At 44.6% G+C, this 26,622-nt stretch overlaps 1 protein-coding gene across 1 annotated transcript; it reads right to left on the bottom strand.

Moving 5' to 3' along the window:
• Positions 1–1,979: 1,979 nt before the first annotated feature.
• Positions 1,980–7,400, bottom strand: CCK (cholecystokinin). Its single transcript, XM_081164235.1, has 3 exons — positions 7,153–7,400; positions 4,973–5,221; positions 1,980–2,363 (listed from the first exon to the last, which is right to left on the bottom strand). The coding sequence occupies exons 2-3, from the start codon at positions 5,217–5,219 to the stop codon at positions 2,233–2,235; spliced, it is 378 nt and encodes a 125-aa protein (XP_081020361.1). The 5' UTR covers positions 5,220–5,221; positions 7,153–7,400; the 3' UTR covers positions 1,980–2,232.
• Between the last annotated feature and the right edge of the window lie 19,222 nt (positions 7,401–26,622).

The raw sequence follows: 26,622 nt of genomic DNA, 5'->3' as shown, positions 1-26,622 counted from the left end.
ATGGAGCGAATGCAGGCTGCACAGCTATCACAGATGCGAAAACAGCAAGAGGGATTGCTGCTTTCACTGCGCAGCGATCCCTCTCGCTGTTCTGGCTTCTGAGATTCAGAATATTTTTTTCCTTTTTTTCCTCCTCCAAAAACTAGGTGTGTCTTGTGGTCTGGTGCGTCTTATAGAGCGAAAAATATGGAATGTAAAAGCGGGAATTTCAGCAGGTACTGCATATCATGTTGGAAAAGCAATGTCTCTTAAAATCCCCTCTGCTACTATAAGGATGGGTTCATGCGAGGCTCGCAGGATCTATTTTGCTTTATACTAGGACTCCGAGGCCCACGAAGATGGAGCCTGTTGTGAAAGAAATACAGTTAGAATCAAAGAACCTGGGGCCTGAGGGTTTGTTTGGAGTACCAGAACTAAACACAACTCACATTCGATCTGCACACTCCTTATCATACAGTCCACCCCCAGCTTTCTTCATTTCATTAAGGGAAGGGGAGTCATTTTGTTGTCAGTGTTAGACATTTGGGGAGTCAGAAATCCTTGTTGATCTTCAAGTCTCCCAGAAATCTACCAGTAGATTCTGAGCCACCTTTTGCCCACAGCTGTTTGATAGCAGATCGCCCTCTGTTGAATTCCACTCTGTAATGGACAAGACAAATCTCTTTAGCGAAATAATTGCCGTCGCCACGTCTGGGTTCTCCTTGATTTTGAAGCCAGAGGCACTTCAGTGCTGTAAAATTGCCCGATAGCACGAAAGTACTCAGGTGTATATGTGCTTTGCTTATTTATTTCTGATGCAAATGAGATTCCAAAAAGAAGAACGTTGGGTTGTTACGCCCTTCTAGCAGGTAGGTTTCCACAATGCAGTTACTCCAGCAGCAACTGGAAACTGTTTTATACTTTGAATGCCAGTGAAAAATATTATGGGTTAGTATCTCCCTTGGCTTCTTCCCTAACACAAGTGAGTTGTCCCCCGGAATCCAAACATATATTCTCCTCCTTAAATTTGTCATGCTTCTCTGTGATACTGTTGATCTCTTGAGAGGCAGTAGGTTGCCCTGTCTATTACTTAAATTCATTTTTTCCTGTGGGAAATCATAAAATAAATAAATGATAAAATAAATGAATAAGTGTGCCTATAATACCTTGCTCATGTTTGGAGTCAATTAAAGCTGTTTTTTGTTTGTTCTTGTTTTTAATAACCATTTTGATTGCTCCCAGTGCAAGAAGGTTCTCATATTTAAGACTGCAATCCTGCACACCAGGGGGGGGGGTGAGTCACATTAAATGTAAGGAGGCTTACTTCTGAGTAAGATTGCACTGCAAACTACTGAATGAGCTTCACCGTAATCACTCTAACCGTATTGGGGTGGGAGATGAGAATCTTCATTTCGTATTTCGAAACAAATGTATAAGTCACCATGAGGCAAGGAATGTTTTGTTGTTTATTCCAGGATTAATCACTGTAGCAAAATGTTCACATTCACTTCACAAAAGAAAATAACCGAACCATCCTCACATATGTTAAATCAGAAATCAGTTCCGTGTCCAACGCTGCTCTAATTAAATAAAATGGGGGTAGACTTTGAACCCCCTGAAACCATATGCAAAAAGCAGCTATTCTAGTAAGATATGTCATATCCAAGATTTCCACACCAAAATTTAACATCAGTATCACCTTTGCATTGAAAATTGGGCATAGAACCTAAAGGTGAAAATGCTTAGCTGCTGCTGATGCACTCATTCTATTCACCAGAGATTTGTCAGAATTAAATTTGAAATGGATTCTCATAACCATTGAAAAATGCTTTTCATGTTGATATCTGGACAGATTGCCTCTTAACGCCCGTAGCATTTTTTTTGGTTTATATAACGTGCTCCTTTGGAAAATTAACAGTGTATGCAAGATGTGAGGGTATTTTCCTTCTGCAGTGATTGTGACACACATCAACAATTCTGGCGATCAGACGACAGAGGGATGAATGAAATACTTTTTAATATGTCTACAACCGAGTGGTAAGAAACTATAGGAGAAAGATAGTATTTTTTTCTGGAAAATTCTGCATATGTTTATATAATATATATTGCATTGTATAGTTTTACAGACAAATTTACATCAAATACATATGTTTTCTTTTAAAACACTGATTCGAAAAGGATGATAATTTCCCCCCCACCCTGTACAGAAATGGGACTTGATTTTCATTTCTTTTAAGCATAGTTTGAAGCTCTCTAAGAAGAGTACTCATATTCTTCGGCACTCCGGCGTCCAAAATCCATCCATCCCATGTAGTCTCTGTCTCTTATTCTGTGCGTCGGGTCAAAACTCTGCAATCCCATCACAGAGACCTTTCCAGAAGCACCTTGGGGGAAAACAAGAAAATAAAGAGTGAAATGGAAGTACATGCCCACTATCGAAATAATAGAAGCACACACACTCTTAACAACAAAAGAGTCTTGTAACCAGAAGTGGGCGTCATTACTATTCTAAGAGAATGAGGGAGGTCTTCGTGGTAGGTTCTGACATCTCTTTCCCCAGAAAAATAGTCCCCCTCATCTCCCTCCTCTCTATACAGTGGAATCTTGGTTTTCTAGCATCTCGGAAGCTGAACGATTCGGAATCCGAATGCTGAAAACCCAGAAGTAATTGCTTCTGTTTTCGAACGCACCTCAGAAGCTGAATGGCTTCCAAGGCGCATTTCTCAATTCCCCCCACTGAACTTGCTGGCAGCCCTTTGCGCCTCGGTTGTCAAATGTTTCGGAAGTCGAACGGTCTTCCGGAACAGATGACGTTCAACAACCGAGGTTCCACTGTATATGCAGGGACTATGGGGTGGTGCCTTAAACACATACAAAACTGGGCTGAGGTCAAAGGAACACGTCGAGTATACAAAGTCACAACTAGCTCTGTATTAGAATAATAGAATCATGAGTTGCAAGGGACCATAAGTATCATCTCGTCCAATCCCCTGCACTGCAGGAATCCTTCACCCAACGTGGGACTTGAACACACAACCCAGAGATTAAGAGTCTCATGCTCTACCAACAGAGGTAGCCCTTGGCTGGCTGTCTACACTGCCCAGGAGTTTCTTGCCTGGGTTCCAGACAAGTTTCTGGTGATGCCATGAACGAAGCCTTCTACATCCAAAGTATTCACTCCAACATTGATCTATGGCCTTTACCCATCAGAGCCATCGAGCCCATGGATGTGGGAGCATACTGGTCTATCCCATGCCAGATGATGCTCTGTCGGCAAAGCACCACAACCAAGATGCTAATTACTATCTGTAGCCATGCAGGCAATACACATATCTGGTCAAGAAGGAAGGAGCAGATTTAGTTTAGTTTTTAGTTTAGTTTAGTTTAGGCCAGTGTTGTAGAAGCATCTCTGTGCGGAATGTAGAACAGTTTTGCAAAATAAGGATAAGACGCAGGCTGCCTAACCCACTTGGACATTGGACGTTGCCTGTTGCATCCCCTAAATTGTGTGCCTGGTCCAAGCCCTCGTTACACTGGGAGGTTGGTTGCCACACTCTGGAACAGCACAGCTCTGAGGACTGAGGCTCACTTGCTCAATGAGAGCCAGACAACTGCTCAAGTCCAGGGCTGCGCTGTTGTCAAAGCTCCTCCTGCTCCCCGTACTGTGTGAAGCCCTGGAGGTTTGTCCTGAACACAGGGCTGGCTTGCCACATTTTGAAGCAAGTGAATTAATACACACACAGCCATTAAGTCCTGAGTCTAGAATTACCTAATGGCACCGCAGAGATGGGGAAAGCCCCGAGGTATTTTCCAGGCAGTTTAAGCACCATCTGCCGGGCAGTGGTTTCCAGAGGGAGTTATCTGAAGAAGAAGGAAGGACAGAGCCTTCCAGACAAGGGGAAGGCAAGTTGATCTGCTCCACAAGGTAGGGGTAGACACCTCATGCCCAGACAGGGGTCTTCTCTGACCTTTCATCACCCCCAGCCACCCTTCTCTGGGCTACCTCTTAGCTGCCATATCATCCCCTTCCCATATTCTCTGCTTCCTGCCAGAGACAGTTCTACCATTAGGCAAAGTGGGGCGACTGCCTCAGGTGGCAAAAGTTAGAGGGACCATTCCCCTTTGCTGGAGAACAGAGCTGCTTTTGCCGCACGGCCCATTTCCAACTGCTAGTCCAGTCAGCTACTGAATGCAGAACGAGGAGGGGGCACCATCTCATCCTTCAACTCAGGTGGAAAAATATCTTGGGCTGGCCCTGTTCCCTGCTTACATAACAGCCTGCTTGTTCTCTGCCTTATCAGCCGGATAGCTCAGTTGGTTAGAGCACGGTGTTGATAACACCAAGGTTGCAGGTTTGATCCCCTTATGGGACAGCTGCATATTCCTGCAGTGCAGGGGGTTGGACTAGATGACCCTCAGGGTCTCTTCCCACAATTCTAGAATTCTAGTTTGCCTTTGTTAGGATGAATGTTGCAACAGCAAATGAAACTTCAAGAGAGTCATTTGGACTCAGATGATGTCTCTGCTTTGTACAGTACTCCGTTGGCATGAAGGAAATAACCCTGCCCTATTTCCTCTCTCTAGCGTTTGATCTTTAGAGCTAGACTGCTACTGCACTAGGAGGTTCTATTTTGCTGGTCGGAAGGGCTTGCATTGGCAGAGCTGAGAAGAGTCAGATTGATACTTTCTGCAGGTGAAACTGAGCAAGGGTGTGATAAGGCTTGTCGGAGTAGGTGAAACTTGTACACCCCTCTTTTAAAGGCACCAGCCACTCTTGTATGCACTGAAGAATTGACCTGTTTAATCAACAAGATCCCTTTCCACTGGCTGGACTAACAAGATGCAACCTCACTGCCTGGGCTTTGCGGGGGGGGGGGAGATCATGACAAGAGAGGTCACCCTGCCTTCCATTTGAAGCTATTCACGTGTTGAATTTTGCAGGGGTATTTCTTTGACATAGTACACTTGGGTAGAAAAATGATTCAAAAGATACCTCTTCGGGCTTGCTGGAGATATTTGGCCAGCAGAGCTCCCAGGTTAGCCTTTGGGTCAACGTTGCCGTCCAGCTGCTGGATAGATTTCCCAGAGCCCGGAGTACGGACATGCCGGTAGGTTTCCAGCAAGCTCTTCTCGAGATCAGTAGCCACAGGATTGGCATTGTGGGATCCTGAAGTCTGCTGCCCCAAGGAGCTTGTGGACAGCGCAGCCAGGAGCAGGCAGATGCAGACCCCACTGTACATAGCTAGAGAGGAAAAGGGAGAAGAGATTGTCAAAGATGCTAAAAGGCTCCTTCACACGCAAACACCCCCCCCCCATAGTCTACTTCCAAACCAACAAATATTCTGGCAGCTCAATTAGACAAGGAAGAGATGCAGTTAACTGCCCATGGGGACTAAAGACCACTGAGATCCATGTCCTTGGTTGATTATAGCTTGAGCAAAGATAACCAGTTAATCACTGGGTGGGGGACCAACTGCTTTGACCAGCTGAAACCATTCCTTGCTTTCCCTTTTGCAGTGCTGGCAGGGGAAAGCACTTTCCCCTCTTTTGAAAGTGAGACGTTCTGCTTTGGAAAGGCAACGAAATATTTAATATATTAGCATGGTTCTGGTTGCTCCGAGTCACTGAATATCATCTCTACATCTTAGGGGGAAAATACAAAGAGGTGTTGACTTCCTTCCTGGATATTGTGAATGCATGGATCTACACCACAAGATCACACTTTCTGTACCCTGCCTTAATTTATCTGGAGTAAATGTAAACTCGCTGTTCCAGTTCCAGGTTTGCACTCTGGTAAGTAGAAAACTAGAAAAGCCAAATTCACCTATGAGAAAGAGAACTTTTATTCAGCATCCTGGCTGTGAATCGGGCAGAGCAACTGAGGCTGCAATCCCATATAAGTCTCACTGAGTTCATCAGGACCTGTTTTTAGTAGACATGCATAAGATTTCAGAATAAAAGGTATTGGTTGCCATTAAAGCAGTCTTAGCTATGTGTCCCTTCAGAATACATGTGTGTGAAATACACAACTAATGCTTTTGCTGTGCGTGCGTGTGAGTGAGTGAGTGAGTGAGGATGCTTTGAGGGAGTGAAGTAGACACGTCTGAAGATATTTTTTGTGAGAGGGTAAGAAATGTAAAGTGAACACTTGATTTTGTGCAGAGCCCACAACTTGATAGATCTATTAAATTCACATGCATTACAGGTTTCAATACGACATCTGTTTCACATATATTTGAGAAATCAGAATATGGTACACCTAAAAATAAGTCCCATTTGTTTGGGTTTAACCCAGCAAGAAAATTTAAATGCTTGCATTGGGCTGGAATGTGTTGAGATGTCTCTTACATGCTAAAATCACCAAGCTCCTTAAACTTAAAAAGAAATTACAGCCCCAAAATCATTCAGCAGAGACTCTTCTGCAGTCATGATAAAAAGGTAGCAGTGCCAACACCCAATCTCCAAGTAACAAATTGTAAGTTGAAAAAAGAAAATAAAGAAAAAGTGTTACTTAAATAACCCAGCTGCTAATATTATGGTGTAGAGACTAAAATTCAAATTATACAACCTTTCCAGCTCCCCATCCATAACACATATGCCACTAAAATCCTATAGACACTTACCTGGAAGTTTCATTGAATTAAATGTGGCTTATTTCTGAAGAGTAAGCATGTATAGGATTTCACTGCATGTAGAAATGCCATTCAGATTTTTAAAAGACACCTGAATTCTGTCTGATAAATGTTGGGTTTGGGTTTTCAAAGAGATTTCACAGCCTGCTCCATATAAAAAGTTACTGTAACATTGCCTCTTGGTTTAGCACAGGCAACACCACCCAGCAGGAGCTGTAACTGAAAACAGCAACAGCCTGAAAACTCGGTTTTGTTGCCCAAGATGCTTCCTCAAAATGCAGTGAACTGATCCTGTACATGTTTAGTAAAAGGTTAAGAAAGGCAGAGAGGAACAGTTTTTAAACTCAAAGTGCCTGTGAAGCTGCCTGCAACAGTTTGGAAGACCATCGCTGATTTCATTCTTACAGTTTCTAAGAAAAACTCAGTGCAGTCTGAGAAACCCTTAAGTACAAAGAAAATGAAGCAAAGAAGCCAGCCACCAGCTGTTTCCTTCCCCCACACACCCTAAAAGCAGTTTCCCAGTGAAATAATCATCTCCTACCTTCTAAATGAGGTGCAGGTTGCAGCTGTGCACGAGAGAACAGAGGCAGGCTCGAGGTTGTAGCTGAGCCCTTCAATGCTGCCCCTTAAATAGTCTGGTCCAGTGTCATCTGTTTGCACAGCTCTGACGCAAGGATGGGAGCACCACGCACTCCAATGTATGGGTGGAGGAAAGGCACTTGTATTAGGGTTGGGGGGTGGGAGAAGTTGCCAAACAAAAGGGTTCAGTTCTGTCTCTGCAGCAAGCAGGGCTTTGCTTCCCTGACATATACTTCTGCCTAGCAATGTTGCAGGGACTTTGACTATGTATTGAGAGAAGAAATGAGAACGACGTTAATTCAGGGGCACTGTTGGAGTGACTTTAATGCAGAGCTGTGGTGACGGCAACTAGAATTAATGAAGCTATCTTGATTAGGCATCCAAGTCTTTTCACAGGTACACAGCCAAAGCAACTGAGCACAATCCTTAATTTTGTATGGCTGTGATCCTATGCACATTCACTTGGGAATAAGTCTAAAAGGGCGCAGAGGAACTTACTTCTGAGGAAATATGCATAGGGTTTGGGTTAAGATTAGGTTTAAATGTGATAGTTTTAGCATTTTTGTTGCTTTAAATCCTATGGTGCCTCCCACCTCTCTCTCCTGAATATGTTCACCAGCCTGCAGTCTTAAACAGATTCACTTGGGTGCACAATCTAGCACTGGAACAGGTAACATGGCACCCTCCCAGGGTACTACAATTCCCATCAGCCCCAGCCAGCATAGCCAGTGGTCAGGGATGATGGGAACTGTAATCTGTAACATCTGGAGGTCACTTTGTTGACAGCCCCTGGACTATCAAAACCAAACAAATGATTTGGGGGTCTGGGGTGCAGTCTTGTTACTCCATCGAATCCTGCAGGTGGTCACATTTGAAACAACTACTCATGGCTTGTCTTGTGATCTTAAGAAGAACAACAAGCTACTTACAGTTGAACTATAAGAGCAAGGAATAGCCAATGTGATGTCCTTTCAATGTTGTTGACTCCTGACCATTCTATCTGAGGCTGATAGACGTTGTAACTCAACAACATTTGTAGAGGACCATACTGGCTACCCTTGCTGCAAGTTGTACCAAATTCATTGGAACTTCCCAAAGTAATGTGATGGCTGATGTTTATTATTATTATTATTATTATTATTATTATTATTATTATTATTCTCTAATAATATAGGGTGGTTTGTTCTTTTGGCTTTTTTGAGAAGCTAAAAGAGTTCTGCACAATGTGTGCTTTGTAAAGCTGAATATTGTGCCTTTTTTGTAAACTGGTCAGAGGTTTTCTTACAATCAAGTGATATATAAAAAGGTAAAGGACCCCAACAGTTAAGTGCAGTCATGAATGACTCTGGGGTTGTGGTGCTCATCTCGCTTTACTGGCCGAGGGAGCCAACGTTTGTTCACAGTTTTTCTGGGCCATGTGGCCAGCATGACTAAGCCGCCTCTGGCGAAACCAGAGCAGCGCACGGAAATGCCATTTACCTTCCGGCTGGAGCAGTACCTATTTACTTGCACTGGCATGCTTTCAAACTGTTAGGTTGGCAGGAGCTGGGACCGAGCAACAGGAGTTCACCCCGTCACGGGGATTTGAACCGCCAACCTTTCGATCGGCAAGCATAGGCCCAGTGGTTCAGACCACAGCGCCACCCAGTTGATATATACCTTATGTTAATTATATAAATTAAATGCCTTATGGCCTAGCACCATTTGGGGTTTGATGGGTAACCTGTGTGCCAGTTTGAGCTGATGAATATTAACATATATTGTCTGCCACTCACCCTCCTACTAGTATATGTGGGACTGATCCATTGTAGCCTATGGTTTGGAATCCAGAATAAGATAGCCATGATTTAATCCAAGCCACATTGAATTCAGGGGGAGTTAAACTTAGTCTGGGTCCAATGGTAAGCGACTACTCTGAAGACAAATGGTTTCTGATTGTATCTGCTGCATGAGGGGTTTAATAATAGTTATCTAAGAAAGTATTGATGCCAACTGGACTGATTCATTTCTCCTCCTCCTCTGGCAGCCTAAAAATGTATACAGATGTGCAGAGGTGGATTTAGGGCACAAGCTACTGGTTCGGTTGCAGTGGGAATGTAAGAGGCAGGTGGTGCTGAATTTTGGCATCAAACAGGATGCATACTGCTGAAATCTGAGTCTCCAAGATCTGCCACTGAGACGTAATTGTAATGTTGTGGAAAGGAAGTCCACGGCGATCAATGGTTAACAAAAAGAATGGAACACTTCCAGGTGAGCATCGGTTGTTTCCTGATTCCTTTCAAAAACCCTTTCCACTTTTTTATTAAAAAAATGAAATACAATTCCAGACAGTGAAGTATGGGAAGCTGTGAGTAATAGACTCTTCACTGAGCAGGAGGGGATCTCAGAAGTGGGTGGGTGGGGGGCAAAGAAAGGATGACAGCCACCCCCCCCCCTGCAAGACATAGCGTCATAGAATTATAGTTGAAATGTACCCTGGGGATCATCTATTCCAACCCAATGCTTTGCAGGAATCCTGCCCACAGCCATCCCTAGGTGAGCTCGAACTACCAGCCTTATGAGGAATGGTTGAAGGAGCTGGGTATGTTTAGCCTAGAAAAGAGGAGACTGAGAGGAGATCTGATAGCTATCTTCAAATATCTCAAGAGCTGTCACATGGAAGAGGGAACACGCTTGTTTTCTCCTGCTCTGGAGGGTAGGACTCAATGGATTCAAGCTACAAGAAAGCAGATTCCGACTAAACATCAGGGAAAGCTCCCTGACAGTAAGGTCTGCTTGACAGTGGAACAGATTCCCTCCGGAGGTTGTAGACTCTTCTTCCTTGGAGGTTTTTAAGCAGCGGTTGGATGGTCAACTATCATGTATGATCTAGTTGAGATTCCCGCATTGCAGGGGGGTGGACTAGATGAACCTTGGGGTCCCAATTCTATGATTCTATAGAAGTCCACCAATAATAATAAGCAGAATAAGCAGAAAGCAGAAATGAGCAAGGAGGACAACGTCAATAATCTTTGGCTAGGACAAGGTACAGTAGTAGTAGTAATAAATATTGTCAAAGAGAAAAACAACTACCAGACTTTTAGAAGACATCTGAAGGCAGCCCTGTTTAGGGAAGCTTTTAATGTTTAATAGATTATTGTATTTTAACATTCTGTTGGAAGCCGCCCAGAGTGGCTGGGGAAACACAGCCAGATGGGCGGGGTATTAATAATAATAATAATAATAATAATAATAATAATAATAATAATAATAATGATGATGATGATGATGATGATGATGATAAACTTGGCCGCTTCGTCGCCATCCTTTGCCCACGGCTGAGCTCTCCAGGGTGCTGAACCAGCCCCAGCCAAGTCCTGGCTTTCGGCTTTTAGGCTTCCCCGCCCGGATCGTGCAACTTTTCGGGGTCCACGTCGGAGGGGAGAGGGATTATGGGGTGCATAGGGAGTGGCTTCCCTTCGTCCCCAGGGTTTCAGACCCGGCTCTTCTGGGGCTAAGAGGGCTGAAACCTGGGACGAGGGACCGGACACCCCCTTCGTCGGAGCTAGGGCTCTTTTCTCCATGAGGACTGCTTGGAAGCTCGCTAGAGCCCCGAGGTGCCTGGACGGGGCTTTTACCCGTCGCTTTAAAAAAAGGAAAGAGAGAAATGCAAACACAGCCGCGCGGCTGAAACCTCGTCTCCTTCCCGGGCGGGTTCAGGGCGCTAAGAAGCGAACAAACAGTCCCGGGGCCGGGCGCCCGCCCATTGATCCGCCCTGGCGCCGCCGCCGCCGGACCAGGGGATCTCGCAGCCAGGCATCGATCCCAGCGCTGGATTCCCGTCCGTCTGTCGGGGGAGGTCGAAGGGGGAAGCGGTTCTGCAGCCTGGAAAAAGGGAAACTCCGGAGTGCCCTGGGCTCACATCTCCAAAAAAGAAAACCCCTCCCTCTGGTCCTCTCCAAGAAAAAATACCCGCTTACCTTCTCCTTTGCCCCGGATAGGTGTAGGGAGTCTCGCTGAACTCGCCCGGTTGTCCCTTTGCGTTTCGAACTTTTCTTTTACCCAGGAAGTTGCTTGGCGCAGCTCCTTCGCCCGCTGCCCTCGCTCAGTGCTCAGAGGCTCCAGAGCGATTTTGGCTGCCAGTGCAGACGCTGCGCTTTCCTCCCGAGACGCTACGCGGGAGAGGAGCTGCGGGGTAGAGGCGAGACGCTGCTGAGTGAGGGAGAACTTGGGGAGGGGGGACAGCGGGGCCTCTTCTAGTCCTTCCACTAATTAATTAGTTAATTACCTTTATATCTGCCAAGGAGCTGAAGGTGGCCGGCAGGTGTGCCAACTTCAATAAAATATGGGGGGGGGAGTAAGCCCCACTCCACACATCCATCACGGGATGCGGCGCATGCACACCATTTGAATGGCAATGCCCATCAACTTGGGGGACCCCATAATAACCCTCAAATATTTTATTGCTGGTCCCTGAAGGGACCTCAGCCCCTAATATGGGCGCATGCACACCATTTGAATGGAAATGCCCATCAACTTTGGAGGGCCCATAATAACCCTCAAATATTTTATCGGGGGGCCCTGAAGGGACCTCAGCCCCTATGAGTTGGCTCCTATGGTGGCTCGCATGGTGCCCCTCCCCCTCCCCATTTCATCTTCACAACAACCCCGTGAGGTAGGTTAGTCTGAGAGACCGAGGCTGGCCCAAGGTCACCCAGTGATCTTCGTGGCTCAATGGGGATTGGCATCCTCGTCCCCCAGGTCCTAGTCCAACACTCTAACCACTGCACCATCTTACCTATTTCTGCTACACCGCACTCATTTCAGAGGTGAATTTATGAATGTGTCAGCAATTTGCCCACCCCAAGGGCAGCTGCCAAACAATGACAAACAATGGAAGGCAAGGGGCAGGTGTCACCGAATTTTGGCGCTGCGCAGGATGCTGCTGAAGTTTTAAAGCCCAGAGTCTGCCACTGCTGATTTGGTTATCCATTTATTTATTACATTTATATTCCACCTTCCCTCCAAGGATCTCAGGGTGGGGTACATAATTCTCCTTCTGCTTCCTCCCCATCTTATCCTTACAACAACAATCCTGAAACAGAAGTTGCCAGATCCTTCTATATAGTGAGAAGGTGGGGAGGGGTATTACTCAGAAGGGTGGTGGGAATGGGAGATTGGCAGATAGCTGAGATGAGCCTGTTGACGACTCTTAACGACTGCAATAGGTCTTACAGGAAAAGGCAAGGGGTGAGAAGGTGAAAAATGGCTTAGTCATGTATAATGAGATAAGAATCCAATGTCTCTGTTATCTGCCAATCTCCCCTTCCCACCACCCTTCTGAGTAATACCACTCCCCACCTTCTCACTATATAGAAGGATCTGACAACTTCTGTTTCAATGTATCTGAAGAAGTGTGCATGCACACGAAAGCTCATACCAAGAACTAACTTAGTTGGTCTTTAAGGTGCTACTGGAAGGGATTTTTTTATTTTGACTATGGCAGACCAACACGGCTACCTATCTGTAACAACAACAATCCTGTGCGGGGCATGAGTGACTGGCCCAAGGTCCCACCCAGTGAGCGTCATGGCTGAGGGGCCATTTGAACCCAGGTTTCTCAGGTCCCAGTCCAGCAGTCTAACTGCTACACCACACTGGCATCTCAGCATCTTAGATGTGGGTGCTGGAAAGCTACTCTGGTAACATGATGTGTGCCTAGAAGCAGTATAGGCTGCTCCACTGGGGGTGGGGCCACTGCCCCCAAAACCTCAGTCTGCCCTCAGAGAGCCCCCACCTGCCTGCCTGCTTACTTACAACCAATGAAGGCGTAGCACAGCCCTGTCATTGACTGTAGGGCCTGTCGGAATTCCGTACGACTGAGCTGCTCCTCCGGTCGAGTCCTCCAGAATCTCCTCCGATGTTGATTAACGACCTGAGCCTTTGATGAGGCTCCAGGCATGTTCCCATTACGCAGAGTATACAAGCAGCAGCAGAAGGACGAGAAATATGAGCTACATCGCTAAGAGTTTTATTTCTAACTATGCAGACAGAAAAGAATATACATCCTCTCTCTGTGAGAGCAGAGAGGCAACTGGTACAAAGAAACAGGAAACCAGTAATATCAACATCCATCTCCCGTCTCCCATGAGACTTCCAACAGTCTGGAATCTCTGGAATGTAAACAGAGTCTTGTGACTCCAAGCACTGCACAGTGGCAAAACAGAAACCTAACAGCGCCACCTACTGGTGCTCTCCCTGCCTTCTGCCTCATCAGTCCCCAACGGGCACCAGACACCACTGCCTAGAACAGGGATTTTTACCTGTGGCTTATGGACAACTTGAGGGTCCATGGATGGTCTTCAGGTGGCCTGTGAACTAGGTGCAAAAGAAATGTTGCAATCAAATAAATGCTGTTTATGCATTTCTGCCCCCTGGGGAGGGGGTCCATAGCTTTTATCAGATTCTTGAAGCAGTCTATGACCCAAAAAAGGTAAAGAACCACTAGCCTAGAAGGTTCAAAATCTACAGTAGGAAAACAATATACAGTGGGCAGAAGGTCCAGGAACCGACATTGTCATGAAGATAGGATATGGTACTCTATTGTGATCATACATGCATACTGTTAACTGGATAGGATTCGGGGGGGGGGCTTTTGCAGAGCAGATCTGGTTCCCATTCCTTTCCCAGTACCCATAGGTTTGCCAGTGTTTGTCTCTTTATGGCATTGCACCACTTTGTTGAGTGTAACCCGAGTTGCAGAGCTTGCTACTGTTTTGTGTTACTAATGTTGGCTTTGACTGTCCAATCAAAAATTGAGGAGAGGTCCCAGAAGAAGGGCACTCAGTTTCACTACTAGAAAAACAACGATTCCTTGGGATATAACCATTTCAAAATGGTGATGAGAATTATATTTTTAAGGACTTCCGGGTTGGCGCGATCTGGAAATGGCGGATTCCCTCCGAGCTGCGGAGGGAATCGGCTCAACCGAGGACGGGTCTTTGCTGCGCCGGCGACGCGGGGACCCTTAAAAACCGCAGGCGCGGAAGCCTGCAGACTGAAGACTCGGCGGGTGCCTTAAGCGCCCCCCGATCCACGAAGAGCCTTTTTAAAGGCTGCGGAGAGGATACGGAGGGTGGCGTGGCACTGAGAGTCGAACGCTACCTCGGTGGAGCGAAGCCGCGAGCCATGACCGGAGAGCGCTGACTTCCTTCCTTGAAATTTGGACTGAAAGAATAACCCGTGAGTGAGACGGAATTGGATTTTAAAAATACTACCCTGAATTGGAGACGACCGGGGGGTGTGCTAAAAGGAAGTCCGCACCCCCCCCTTGCAGACGATCTAAGCAACGACATAAGAGCTAAGCTGGAGAGCCTACCCTTGGAGGGGTAAGTTAAAAAGGACACTAACTTCCAAGATTTAGCTAAAGGAAATTTTGAGCTGGAGAGTGGAGCTTTGGAAGCCTTCTTTTTGCTTTAAACAACCCCCCTCCCGGGCCCGGGAGCGTCCTGTTTCTTTGCCTGTGTAAGAGCTGTGGAGTTTGACAGCTGTCAAAGCTGTCAAACGGGCAGTTTAGAGTGGAAAAGTTGCTATTTAAGATCCCTCTGGACTATGATCAGTTACAATTGAACTAAAATTGTTGGAAACAAAGTAATAATAATAAGTTAAAGGATTGTTGGAGAAAAGACTAATAAGTAACCAGATTCCCCCTAGGGGGAACTCTGTGAAACTACAATGGCTACAATGGCTGTGGATGGAAAGTTACTAGTGGAAATCGAAAGGATGTTTCAATTGGTGGGAATCCTACAAGAGCAGACTTTGGCTATGAATAAACAACTTATGACCTTGACTTCTGGAACAGGCAATTCTGCTGTTTGTATTGAGGACTTGAATGAGAAAGAATCCACAGCTGAATGGGAAATGATATCTAAAGAGGTGGAAGAGACTAAACAAGAAAAAGTGAAAGTAAAGTTGGGAAGTAATAACCAAAAACTGACATCTGTGGAATACAAGCAAGGAGATTCTTGGAACACATTTACCACAAGTCTGCGAAAGATGCAGAAGATGAAGGAGGAGGTCCCGGGAGTTTATGGAATACAGGAATTTAAAATAAAGAAATATGATTGGGGCCTCCATTCTGAATTTGACTCTGAAGATGCAGGATTTGTGGAAATTTTTCAGCAGTTGCTCTCAAATCTCCTTGTGAGAAGAGAATTGATGGTGAAAGAACTTTTTCCAGACTTGATGACTGACATAAAGGACTACCAACAAGACCGGCGGAGAGGGACTGAAAGAGACTTGAAAGCCTCGGACGTGAGGAACCCAGGCTAAGAACTGCTATTTTGGATTTGTATTGGGAAGGGACAAAAACCGGGGATGGGAGGGAGGGAAGAAGAGAATTTAAAAAACACTCAAGACCCTTAGGTTTGGTTAATATGACTTTTAACTAAGACAAAATGAGAAATCGATGGAAGAGAACTTGAGTCCAACTCAGGAAAATCTATATTTACTTATAAAAGAGGTAATAAGATGAATAAGATGGTTAAGAGGAGAAATACCAATTTGCTGACACAATTTTGGGAATTGGGATGCATGAGGGGGGGTGGGGGGAAGTCAGGGAATAGGGTTAGGAAACTAGGATTTTCTGAATTTATACATGTTTTTGTCTTCTGTTATTTTTGTGTGTGTTTTGTCTTTATAAAAGTTGAAAAACCAATAAAATTTTTGGAAAAAAAAGAGAATTATATTTTTAAAAAATCAGGAAACATTCCATATTAAGTTGAACATGGCATTAAATAGGTACAGTGGTACCTCGGGTTACAGGCACTTCAGGTTACAGACGCTTCAGGTTACAGAGTCCGCTAACCCGGAAGTAGTACCTCGGGTTAAGAACTTTGCTTCAGGATGAGAACAGAAATTGTGCGGTGGCTGCGTGGCAGCAGCAGGAGGCCCCATGAGCTAAAGTGGTACCTCAGGTTAAGAACAGTTTCAGGTTAAGAACGGACCTCCGGAACGAATTAAGTTCTTAACCCGAGGTACCACTGTACACAAATGATAAGGTATCAAGCGTCCTCTGTTCATGGGTAAGACAGAGCCTATCACTTGACAAAAGACAACTTATGTTTTTTAAATTCAGTAATAGAAACTTCCAAGTTCATTTATGGCTTGTTCACAGTCGCCCCCTCTACATAATTCCGTGCAATCTGCCCACCTTTCTGTTCATGAATTTTCTTTCACACTCTCTTCAAATGCAACCTAGAATGAGACCCCACCTTCTGGAAAGCTTTGGCCCCTCACATATGTGTAAGTGATTACCGTATTTTTCACTCTCTAGGATGCACCCGACCATAAGACTCACCTAGTTTTAGATGAGGAGAATAAGAAAATAAATATTCTCTACCTCTCTGTGCAGTGCCTCTTCAGCGAAGCGGCAGGGGAAAAGGAGTGCCTTCCAATTCTCCTCCTGCTTCGCTGAAGGGGCGCTGCGCAGAGAGGGAAAGCTGTGCAGTGCCTCTCCAGCGAAGCCAGGAGAACAAGAGGGATCAATGCGCACCGATCCCTCTTGCTCTCCTGGCTTCAGCAAAAGCTGCACAGGCTGCATTCGCTCCATAAGACGCACACACATTTCTCCTTGCCTTTTAGGAGGGTAAAAATGTGTCTTATAGAGCAAAAAATATGGTAATTATGTTCATCATGTTGAAGTATTCATTTTACACTGTGGGAGCCGGCGAGGTCAACCTTGAGCAGTTTGCACCAAGTTCTTTAAGTCAACATTGGCACATGATAGGGCCTGCTACATAGTAGAAACCAATTTCTGTGGTAGAAGCTGATATTTGTTTTAACTTTAGCATTGTTTCCGGCATTCATTGAGCTACACTTGGGGAGTGGGTGGGAGGAGAACAAGGCTGTGACTGAAGTGGGAGCCAAACTGATCACCAGGGTGGTGTAGCATTTAAAATGTTGGAGTAGCATTGAGGAGGCCCACCAAGTTCGTCAGATGACCTTGGTTCAATTACCATCAACCAGTTTAACCTATTTTAGAGTGATGCTATGAGAATAAAAGGGCGGAATTATGCATGAGCTCCTTTGAGGAAGAACAGGATGCAATTGTAATAAATAAATAATATTGTCATATGGATAAATGTAAACTCCAAGGCATACATATTCAAGCTTTAAAGCATTCACCACCTTCTGAAGGCATAATATCAAAGAACCGGTGTCCTGTTTTTACAGATGATGGACTGTATTGCTTGCAGCAATTTGGCACTTTATTCCTGTAGTTTACATATTTTATCATTTTCTGTTATGTTCATGCTTAATAAAAAGATCTAGGGAAACCTAGTGAGTTAATTTTCATCATTAGTAAACATCAAATCATCCCTAATTTCTTAATATGTATGAGGGATATTCACCAGATTCCCTAGGCTGCTGTGTAAGAATTACTATATTGGTTTAATACCTAACAAAGGGAGACAAAATGAAATGAATACCATGTCTTTATTATAATTTAATAATTTATTCAGTTAATTTATATAGTCTTATTGGGCTGTTTAATGAACAAATAGAATGCAAAGGATTGCTTCAGTAAACAATTAACGGCAATAAAAAATAGCTACATCCATATGATCACATCTGTAAGCAAATCCTGCATGGAAATTTAACAAAATGACTTTAACAACACAGTCCTATGCATATCTACTCAAATGCGTGTTCCAATGAATTTGGTATGTCTTACTCCAAGGTATAGGATGGCAGTCTAAATCTTATACATGAACCTGTGACAGATTAAAACATGTCAGTATTTAGCACAGCCTGTCAGATATATCTGGTAGGGTTGTCTATACAATGGCACACACAAAAAGGATCCATGAATACTGTAAGGTACTATGAGGTTCTTTTCAAGTAGGAAAATTCTATTTCCTGCTGACATTATAACTCAGAAGAGGATATGCTTTAGAGTCTCCACAAATGTATCTCCTTTTTCAGCAGGCTGCACTATAGATTGTTGTAGCAAAAGAAAAGGCAAATGATAGACAATGAAAGCTTGTGCTGAATAAAACTTTTTGACAGCTCTTATTGTTGTGTTGTTATGGCCCTGAGAACTTGGATCAGGAGTGAGACACTGAGCTACTGGGATAAAGAACAAGGACAATAGATTTCTTAGCCAACTGAAACAACAGTGAGAGGTAAGTTATAAGTCATTTCTACAAACTTCTGACTGTCAGATATCAGAAAAAGAGTTCTTCCTTCCTTCTTCCCTTCCATCTTTAGTCAGGTTGGCATAATACTTCTCTCTCACTTTACTTCTGAATTGTCTGGCTGTTAAAAAAAATCCTCCCATATTCAGTACTATGGACAGCACAGAACAAGAGATTGAGAGGGCGAGATCCAGTTTGACTATACATCTCCTTTGAACAGCTTATTTGAAGACTCTTGATTTTCTGCCTCGGCAATGCAAATTCTTATTCTTACTTTTTAAATTCATAACAGGGTTGGCATTTTTTAAGATCTGAAGATGTTATGGAATGATCAAGATTGCTGACAGTTCAGTCCAGTCGCGAACGACTCTGGGGTTGCGACGCTCATCTCGCTTTACTGACCGAGGGAGCCGGCGTTTGTCTGCAGACAGTTTTTCTGGGTCATGTGGCTAGCATGACTAAGCCGCTTCTGGTGAAACTAGAGTAGCGCACAGAAACGCCGTTTACCTTCCCGCCAGAGCGGTACCTATTGATCTACTTGCACTTTGATGTGCTTTCGAACTGCTAGGGTGGCAGGTGCTGGGACCGAGGAACGGGAGCTCTCCCCATTGCGGGGATTCGAACCACCAACCTTCTGATCGGCAAGCCCTAGGCTCAGTGGTTTAGACCACAGTGCCACCCGCGTCCCTAAGTGATATGATAGCCATCTTCCAATATCTCAAAGGCTCTCGCATGGAAAATGGAGCAAGTATTTTCTCATTGGATTCATAGTACAAGGAAGGAGATTCCAACTAAACATCAGAAAGGACTTCTGAGGATAAGAGCTGTTTCACAGTGGAATGGAATCCCTTGGAAGGTGGCAGACTCTCCTTCCTTGGAAGTTTTCAATTAGAGTGTGACACTTTAGTTGAGATTCCTTCATTGCAAGGTGTTGGACGCGGGTGGTGCTCTGGTCTAAACCACTGAGCCTCTTGGGCTTGCTGATCAGAAGGTTGGCGGTTCGAATCCCCGCGAAGGAGTGAGCTCCCGTTCCTCTGTCCCAGCTCCTGCCAACCTAGCAGCTTGAAAGCACACCAGTGCAAGTAGATAAATAGATACCACTGTGGCGGGAAGGTAAATGGCGTTTCCATGCACTCTGGCTTCTGTCCCAGTGTTCCATTGTGCCAGAAGCGGTTTAGTCATGCTGGCCACATGACCCGGAAAGCTGTCTGTGGACAAATGCTCTTGGCCTTAAGCGAGATGAGTGCCGCAACCCTATAGTCACCTTTGACTGGACTTAACCATCCAGGGGTCCTTGACCTTTACCTTTTTAGTAGATGACCGTTGGGGTCTCTTCCAACAATTCTATGATGCTATGAATGCTGTCTCAGTATATACTGTACTTTGAATACACATTGAAAGTACACCCCCCCCCCCAATAATTTTGGCCAGTGTCATTTACCCTTCACAGAGTGACAATTCTCAGCAATGCTTTACAAAGAGGGTGAGAGTGCTTTGAAAGTGCTTTACATGTGCTGTGTGCATGCAATCTTATGGCAGTTCAGACTAACCTATCTAACCCCGTACAGTTTACTTTGTTTGTCAATGATTCTCCAAGGCCATAGGCAGAGACGTCCTCCATCAATTGCTCTCTGATGGCATATGAACTTTTTTTGTCTACTAGCAGTGGCATCCAGGGCTTGGGACAACTGACTTCCTCAGTCCTGTATGGAGATTTCAAAGAAAATGGCACCTTCTGTGTGATCTCCCACTGAACTGTGGTCTGTAATTATTATTATTTTCATAGCATTTGGGTCGTATCTGTCAACGTTTCCATTTTTTAAAAAAAGGGAAATTCCCTTATTCTGAATAGGATTCCTCGCAAGAAAAGGGAAAAGTTGACAGCTATGATTTGGGTGCACCCAATGCAACAGCCAGTTAGAAAGTCGGTTGCTCAGAAAAAGATTGAAAGGTGACACTCTAAATGCTTTGCCAATAAAGCTACATCTTCCACAATGCCTGATGTGATAACACCTGTTTAAAAATACGATATTTCAAATAAAAGTTCAGGGGGTCGACAAACAATGACTGGGTTGGAAAGGGGGGGAAAACATAGGTTCTGAGCCAAAGCGCATTTTTAATAGAAAGCATATAGAAACAACTACAGAGAGATATTGGTAAAGAGCCCTTTCAAAATAATGAGGTCCCTGGGGTGGGAAAGGCTGGATTTTTCTATGGCAGGAAAGAAGCAACACAAACAAGTACACTATGTGTCAGTTTAATTTTGAAAGCATATACTTGTATGCATGTGTGAAGCTCCATAACAGATCAAGCTTCATTCTGTATGATCTCAAACCAAAATTACTGTGCATTAATGTGAGGATGTTTCAGTCATAAGCACATATTGGAGCACCATGCTGGCTGTAATATTTCTGAATCCATTTGCCATCTTACGCAGTGGCGTAGCGTGGGGGGTGCCAGGGGTGCCGGCCGCACTGGGCGCAACATCTGGGGGGGGGGCGCTCGCTGCCTCCGGAGTCGCCGAAGAGCCTCGGGCGCAGGCTGTAGCGGAGCCGCATGTCTCGCGGAACCGACGAGCTGTGCGCGCGTCCGGGCTGAAGGCGCCCGGCAGGCAGCGGCTCTCAGCGCTCGCCGCGGAGGACGCGCCAGGCAGCCCCTCCTCACAGCCCCGCCTCCGCCGGTGCTGCTGCAGCTGCTGGGCCGTTGCATTTTCCTCGCCTCTCTGCCCCCCTCCTCCTCCGGGCAAGCGGCGTCGTTTGGGCGGCAGCGCCAGCGGCAACTCGCAGGTTAGGGGTTAGGGGGGGCACAAATTACTTGCCTTGCCCCGGGTTAGGGGGCGCAAATTACTTGCGTTGCCCCGGGTGCTGACAACTCACGCTACGCCGCTGATCTTACGTTCATCTTTTCTCTTCTCCACCCACCCATTTGATGAAAGCTATAAAGGGACGCGGGTGGCGCTGTAGGTTAAACCACAGAGCCTAGGACTTGCCGATCAGAAGGTTGGCGGTTCGAATCCCCGTGACGGGGTGAGCTTCCGTTGCTCGGTCCCTGCACCTGCCAACCTAGCAGTTCGAAAGCACAAAGTGCAAGTAGATAAATAGGTACCACTCCGGTGGGAAGGTAAACGGCGTTTCCATGCTCTGCTCTGGTTCACCAGAAGCGGTTTAGTCATGCTGGCCACATGACCCGGAAGCTGTACACCGGCTCCCTCGGCCAATAAAGCGAGATGAGTTCTGCAACCCCAGAGTAGTCTGCGACTGGACCTAACGGTCAGGGGTCCCTTTACCTTTATAATGGCAATATCTGTCATTACAAGTGACAAGATCCACATAAGTAAACCACTTAGAATTTTTTTTAATTTGCAATTAAGCAGTATAAAACTTCTGTTAAATAAATAAATAAATAAATACAATTCAGTTATTTAATAGTTATTGTGAATTTGTTTGTTTTATTTCAGTGTTCAGACAGGCACATTTGGGTGGACAAGGCTAGATGATCCCACACATTTGCACAGTGGTGCTGGAGGAAGTTCTGATCTTTAATTACTGAAGAATATGGGAGAGAAAGCAGGCAAACATAATTTCAGTGCTGGTCACCGGGCCAAAATTCCAGCATAGCTTGCTGATCATGTGCATTTAACCCCAAGTGTTCTGGCAACTGATGAATAGGATGCAAACTTGAGAAACAGGCTTGTGGACAAAGTAGTAGTTTCAGGAAGGTTAGATTTTGCAAGCGATCGCTTTTTCTGATTTCGGTCACAGGGAAAATAGTTGTGTTTTTTTTAACAGTTAAATTATTCTCCATAATAAGAAAGACTGCCGTTTTCATTTGCCAGCTGAAATATTTTCAAAGGAGTTGGTGTCAGCAAACACATCTGTTGCTCTTTTAAATCCATCGGCTTTTGTCATGGAGGATGAGGTCAAAACAAAAAGAAGGGAGCTGAATATGCTGTGAGTAAAGAAGTCTATTGTTAAGAACCAATCCTTAGTACTGCTTCTCATATGATGAGTGTATCAAATGAGATCACCACCATGATGGAGAACGCATATTTCTTCATGGCTCGAAAGCAACAATGGCTAAATTAACTCCAAATGAGAAGCAAATAAGAAACTTTTGTTCAATCCGATAACAAAAGAAATTAAATGATTGGTCGTAGCCTAACAATGTCCATTAGTAAATGTCAAAGATTCCCCACACCAGTACAAGAAGAGAGTAGCCTCTGATTTCCTCCCTTTAGTTTTTGATATATTTCATTTTCTAAGTGGAAATGCCTTGGAAAGCCAGTGACCTATGTGGCTATCCATATTATAGCACTTCACTGATATATGCAACACTATACTGTTCAGAGAAAGAGTTTATTCTGCTCTCCGGATAGCAGAAGGCACTTGTGTGGTCAGCTCACAGCAAGTCCAAAGAAATGAGAAATTTCATGCAGTATATATATCCTCCAGGCACCCTCCCCCCCCTTCCCCAGGAATCCAGTCACGTCAGCTTGTACACGCAGGTTGACATCACAGATGTTCCTGCTCCGGTACTCTTAACCATAAAAGGGTTTTCCTTCCTGTACTTCTGACCATAAAAGGGTATTCCTGTTCCTATACTCTTATCTTGGAGCAAGAGGACACCAACTCCAAGAACACACTCTGGCGCTGTTCCCGGACTAGGTCTGTGTGTTCAGAATGTAAGACCTAGACGTGCCATCCCTACTCCACTGGAACAGCCAAGGTCATCCTTTGCCGTGACTGATAAAGGAGAGAGCTTTGTTTATACAGCTGTGTTCTTGTTATGCATTTGCTCAACAGCTCAAGTTAATGCATTTTAGAAATGCTCCCTTGGAGAAAGAAGAAAAGGGGTTTTTGGGTCCCCTTTCAAACTGACTGCACAGAAACCCATTCTTTCAGAACTACTTGACTATAACTCTTCCCTCTGGCTTTACACAAAAAGAGTGATTGCATGAACCCACTTCGTGCCAGCATCTGGGCTCAGGTAGGCACCCACTTATTGAAGTTATTCATATGCTGATATGCTGATATATTGCCAGCTGGGAGCATATGGGAGAGAGGTGCCCTTAGAGAACCAACCAGATGGCAGACATGCAGAACGAAGGCAAACTGAGTGCAAAAAAGAACAGCCAAATCCATTCGATATCATTACAGTGTAGTATTCTTAATCGTGTATAGAGAAGGTATTTTCAGAATGTCTTGCAACTTTAGGAAAGTACACTGGCTTGTGTCAGTAATAGAGCTCCATTGGATTTTAATCAAATGATACCAGGAATTAGGGCAACCCTGTTCTTCAAAACTGGCACGTGGAAACAGACAAGTGACATTGTGTGTACTTCTGGCACCAGATAACTTTATAAAATGTCTATGTAGTGGGACCAAACCCCTAATAGATGGGCTTTCAGAACTTTCTAAATGATACCATTCATTATTCTTCCAACGTTTCCATGGGCAAGCGTTGATGAGCTTATTTCGCCCCCCCCATCAATTTTCTCAGATCTATTTAACTCAGTAATTGCAATCAGATCACCCCCAAACCCTCCATCAGGCCTCTTTTGTATCAACACTTATTGTTTACACCACATTTAACAAGAAACAAAACTGGATCTGGAACCAGCCCAGAAACTAGCACCATTCATGCATGATGCTGTTACTCTTTCACAACAGCCCGTGCTGCAGAATTGCCAATTTATTTTGGTCTCTGAGTGTCCTCCCCCTTCCCACAACATACTATCTTTAGATAAAAGCAGAGATAAAGAACACAATGAAACAAAAGAGCCCCATTTCTGAACTATTGTGAAAGAAGCAGAATGTGCAACCCATATTTATTGCCTCTCTTTGTGTAATCATATAAAATTGTAGAGAATACTCCGAGAGAGAGAGAGAGAGGTCCTTTTTATTTTTTATTTTTTGGACGGCATAGACATGATTGGGGAAAGATCCATGCACAATAATACACTGTTCCTTTGAGGTCAATCTTTGGTGACAATCCTTCACAAGAACTCCATAATATGTGAACTTTTAATGTATATGCATGTTGGTCACTTGGCGACAAGTTGCCTCTTTTTCTGTTGCGTTCATGCAGCCACATTCTACATGGGACTTGTGACTGTTGTGAATGCGTCTGCTGGGGGAAATTATGTTTTCCAAGCCAGAAATTATTGCTGTTTGAGTGCTGGGAAAATGCAACATCCCTGCAACAGAAGCACTTCCTATCTCGATCCTGACGTACAGAAAGAAAATGTAAGTATTATGAATTGATTGTGTGAGATCTGGATCATCTGCAAAGGCTTTGCAGTCATTGGGCTCCACTCCCAATTTTCTTATCTCTAGTGCAGACAGGCAAGCATTAATGTGAATTGAACTCAGGTGTGGTTTTCTGAACTTTGCATCTTTAATTGCACCCAGTTCCCTCCCCTTAATCCAAGAGGGCAATGTAGATGTGTCCTCAGTTAACTTGCAGGTGGAGCTGGGAAACAGAAATCTGAGATAATTCACCATCTTATTGTGTATAAAATGTATTCATAGTTTGTGGTTTTAAAATAGAAATGAATTATTAGTTCTGCTATGAGTGGGAGTTATGTGCAGGTGCTTGAAAATATAATTTGCAAAGAGTAAATTGGTTTATATGGTTTCTTTTTTTCCATAGGAAAGCTGCACTTTTTGACAAGATTAGAGGTTGCATTAAACATCCCCTATCATATAATAATTCCAATAAGAGAAGATGAAGACACAGCTATTCAGTATATAGCTCCAGAAGGCAGTTCCTGTGTTTTAGTTATTTACAGCTGACATCTTCATTTTACTGTGTTACTTCATGCAGTGGAACAGTATGTGAATTTATAACCAAAGTCTTCTGCAGGTCTTCACATTTTGAAACCCAGATACAGTGGTGCCTCAGGTTACAAATGCTTCAGGTTACAAACTCCGCTAACCTGGAAGAGTTACCTTGAGTTGAGAACTTTGCCCCAGGATGAGAACAGAAATTGTGTGCTGGTGGCACAGCAGCAGCAAGAGGCCCCATTAGTGAAAGCACGCCTCTAGTTAAGAACAGTTTCAGGTTAGGAACGGACCTACAGAACGAATTAAGTTTGTAACTAGAGGTACCACTGTAGTTGCATTTTAAAACTTGGCCCGTCACCCATCTTCTCTGCATTCAAGTGGGGAGGGGGGCGACGGCGAAGGGAAACATTCGTAAGATGCAATAGTAGTAGCTCTAGTCAGATATATGGTACATGAGCACATTGAATACATGAAAGAACTATATTATTATTATTATTATTATTATTATTATTATTATTATTATTATTATTATTATTATTATTATTATTATATTTATACCCTGCCCATCCGGCTAGGTTTCCCCAGCCACTCTGGGCGGCTCCCAACAGATTAAAAACAGAATAAAACATCAAACATTAAAAACTTCCGTAATCTAGCAAGGCCAGCCACACCCACTAGATCCCAATGTGCGTATTAGCCACACCTCCTGGCTGACACGTGATCAGCATCAGTCTGAAATGGGCTGTGTCCACATGCCTAGCATTTTTTCCATAGGGAATGGAAACGCTTGTCAGTCATGCGTCTAAGGAAGAATATTCTGAGGTTCAGGTGTAAACACGCGGCCAACCATTGGGGTTTCTCTCGGTCTACTTTCTCCTACTAAACCACTTTACTAGAAGAGGTACTGTTGAGAAAATCAGTGAATAAACAGCTGAATTGTTATCTGCACCTTCCTCTTTCTCTACATGAATGTGACATCACATCTACCCTTTGAGAGAGGTTAACCTGAAAGGTAAAAAGGTCAAGGACCCCTGGATGGTTAAGTCCAGTCAAAGGCGACTATGGGATTGCAGCGCTCATCTCGCTTTCAGGCCGAGGGAGCTGTCGTTTGTCCACAGACAGCTTTCTGGGTCATGTGGCCAGCAGGACTAAACCGCTTCCGGCGCAATGGAACACCATGACGGAAACCAGAGCGCACAGGAATGCTGTTTACCTTCCCGCCACAGTGGTATCTATTTATCTATTTGCACTGGCATGCTTTTGAACTGCTAGGTTGGCAGGAGCTGGAGCAGAGCAACAGGAGCTCACTCCATCATGGGGATTCAAACCACCAACCTTCTGATCGGCAAGCCCAAGAGGCTCTGTGGTTTAGACCACAGCGCCACCCGCATCCCTGGAAGGTGGTGACTCAACGAAATGCTGCTCTGTAACTTCCGCAGCTGAGCAGAGATTCCAACCTGGGCTTTCTCC

The sequence above is a fragment of the Podarcis bocagei genome (genome assembly GCF_964188305.1).
Source record: "Podarcis bocagei genome assembly, chromosome: 12".
NCBI classification, from domain to species: Eukaryota; Metazoa; Chordata; class Lepidosauria; order Squamata; family Lacertidae; genus Podarcis; species Podarcis bocagei.
The sequence above is the reverse complement of the archived record's forward strand: the minus strand, read 5'-3'. Positions and strand labels throughout refer to the sequence as shown.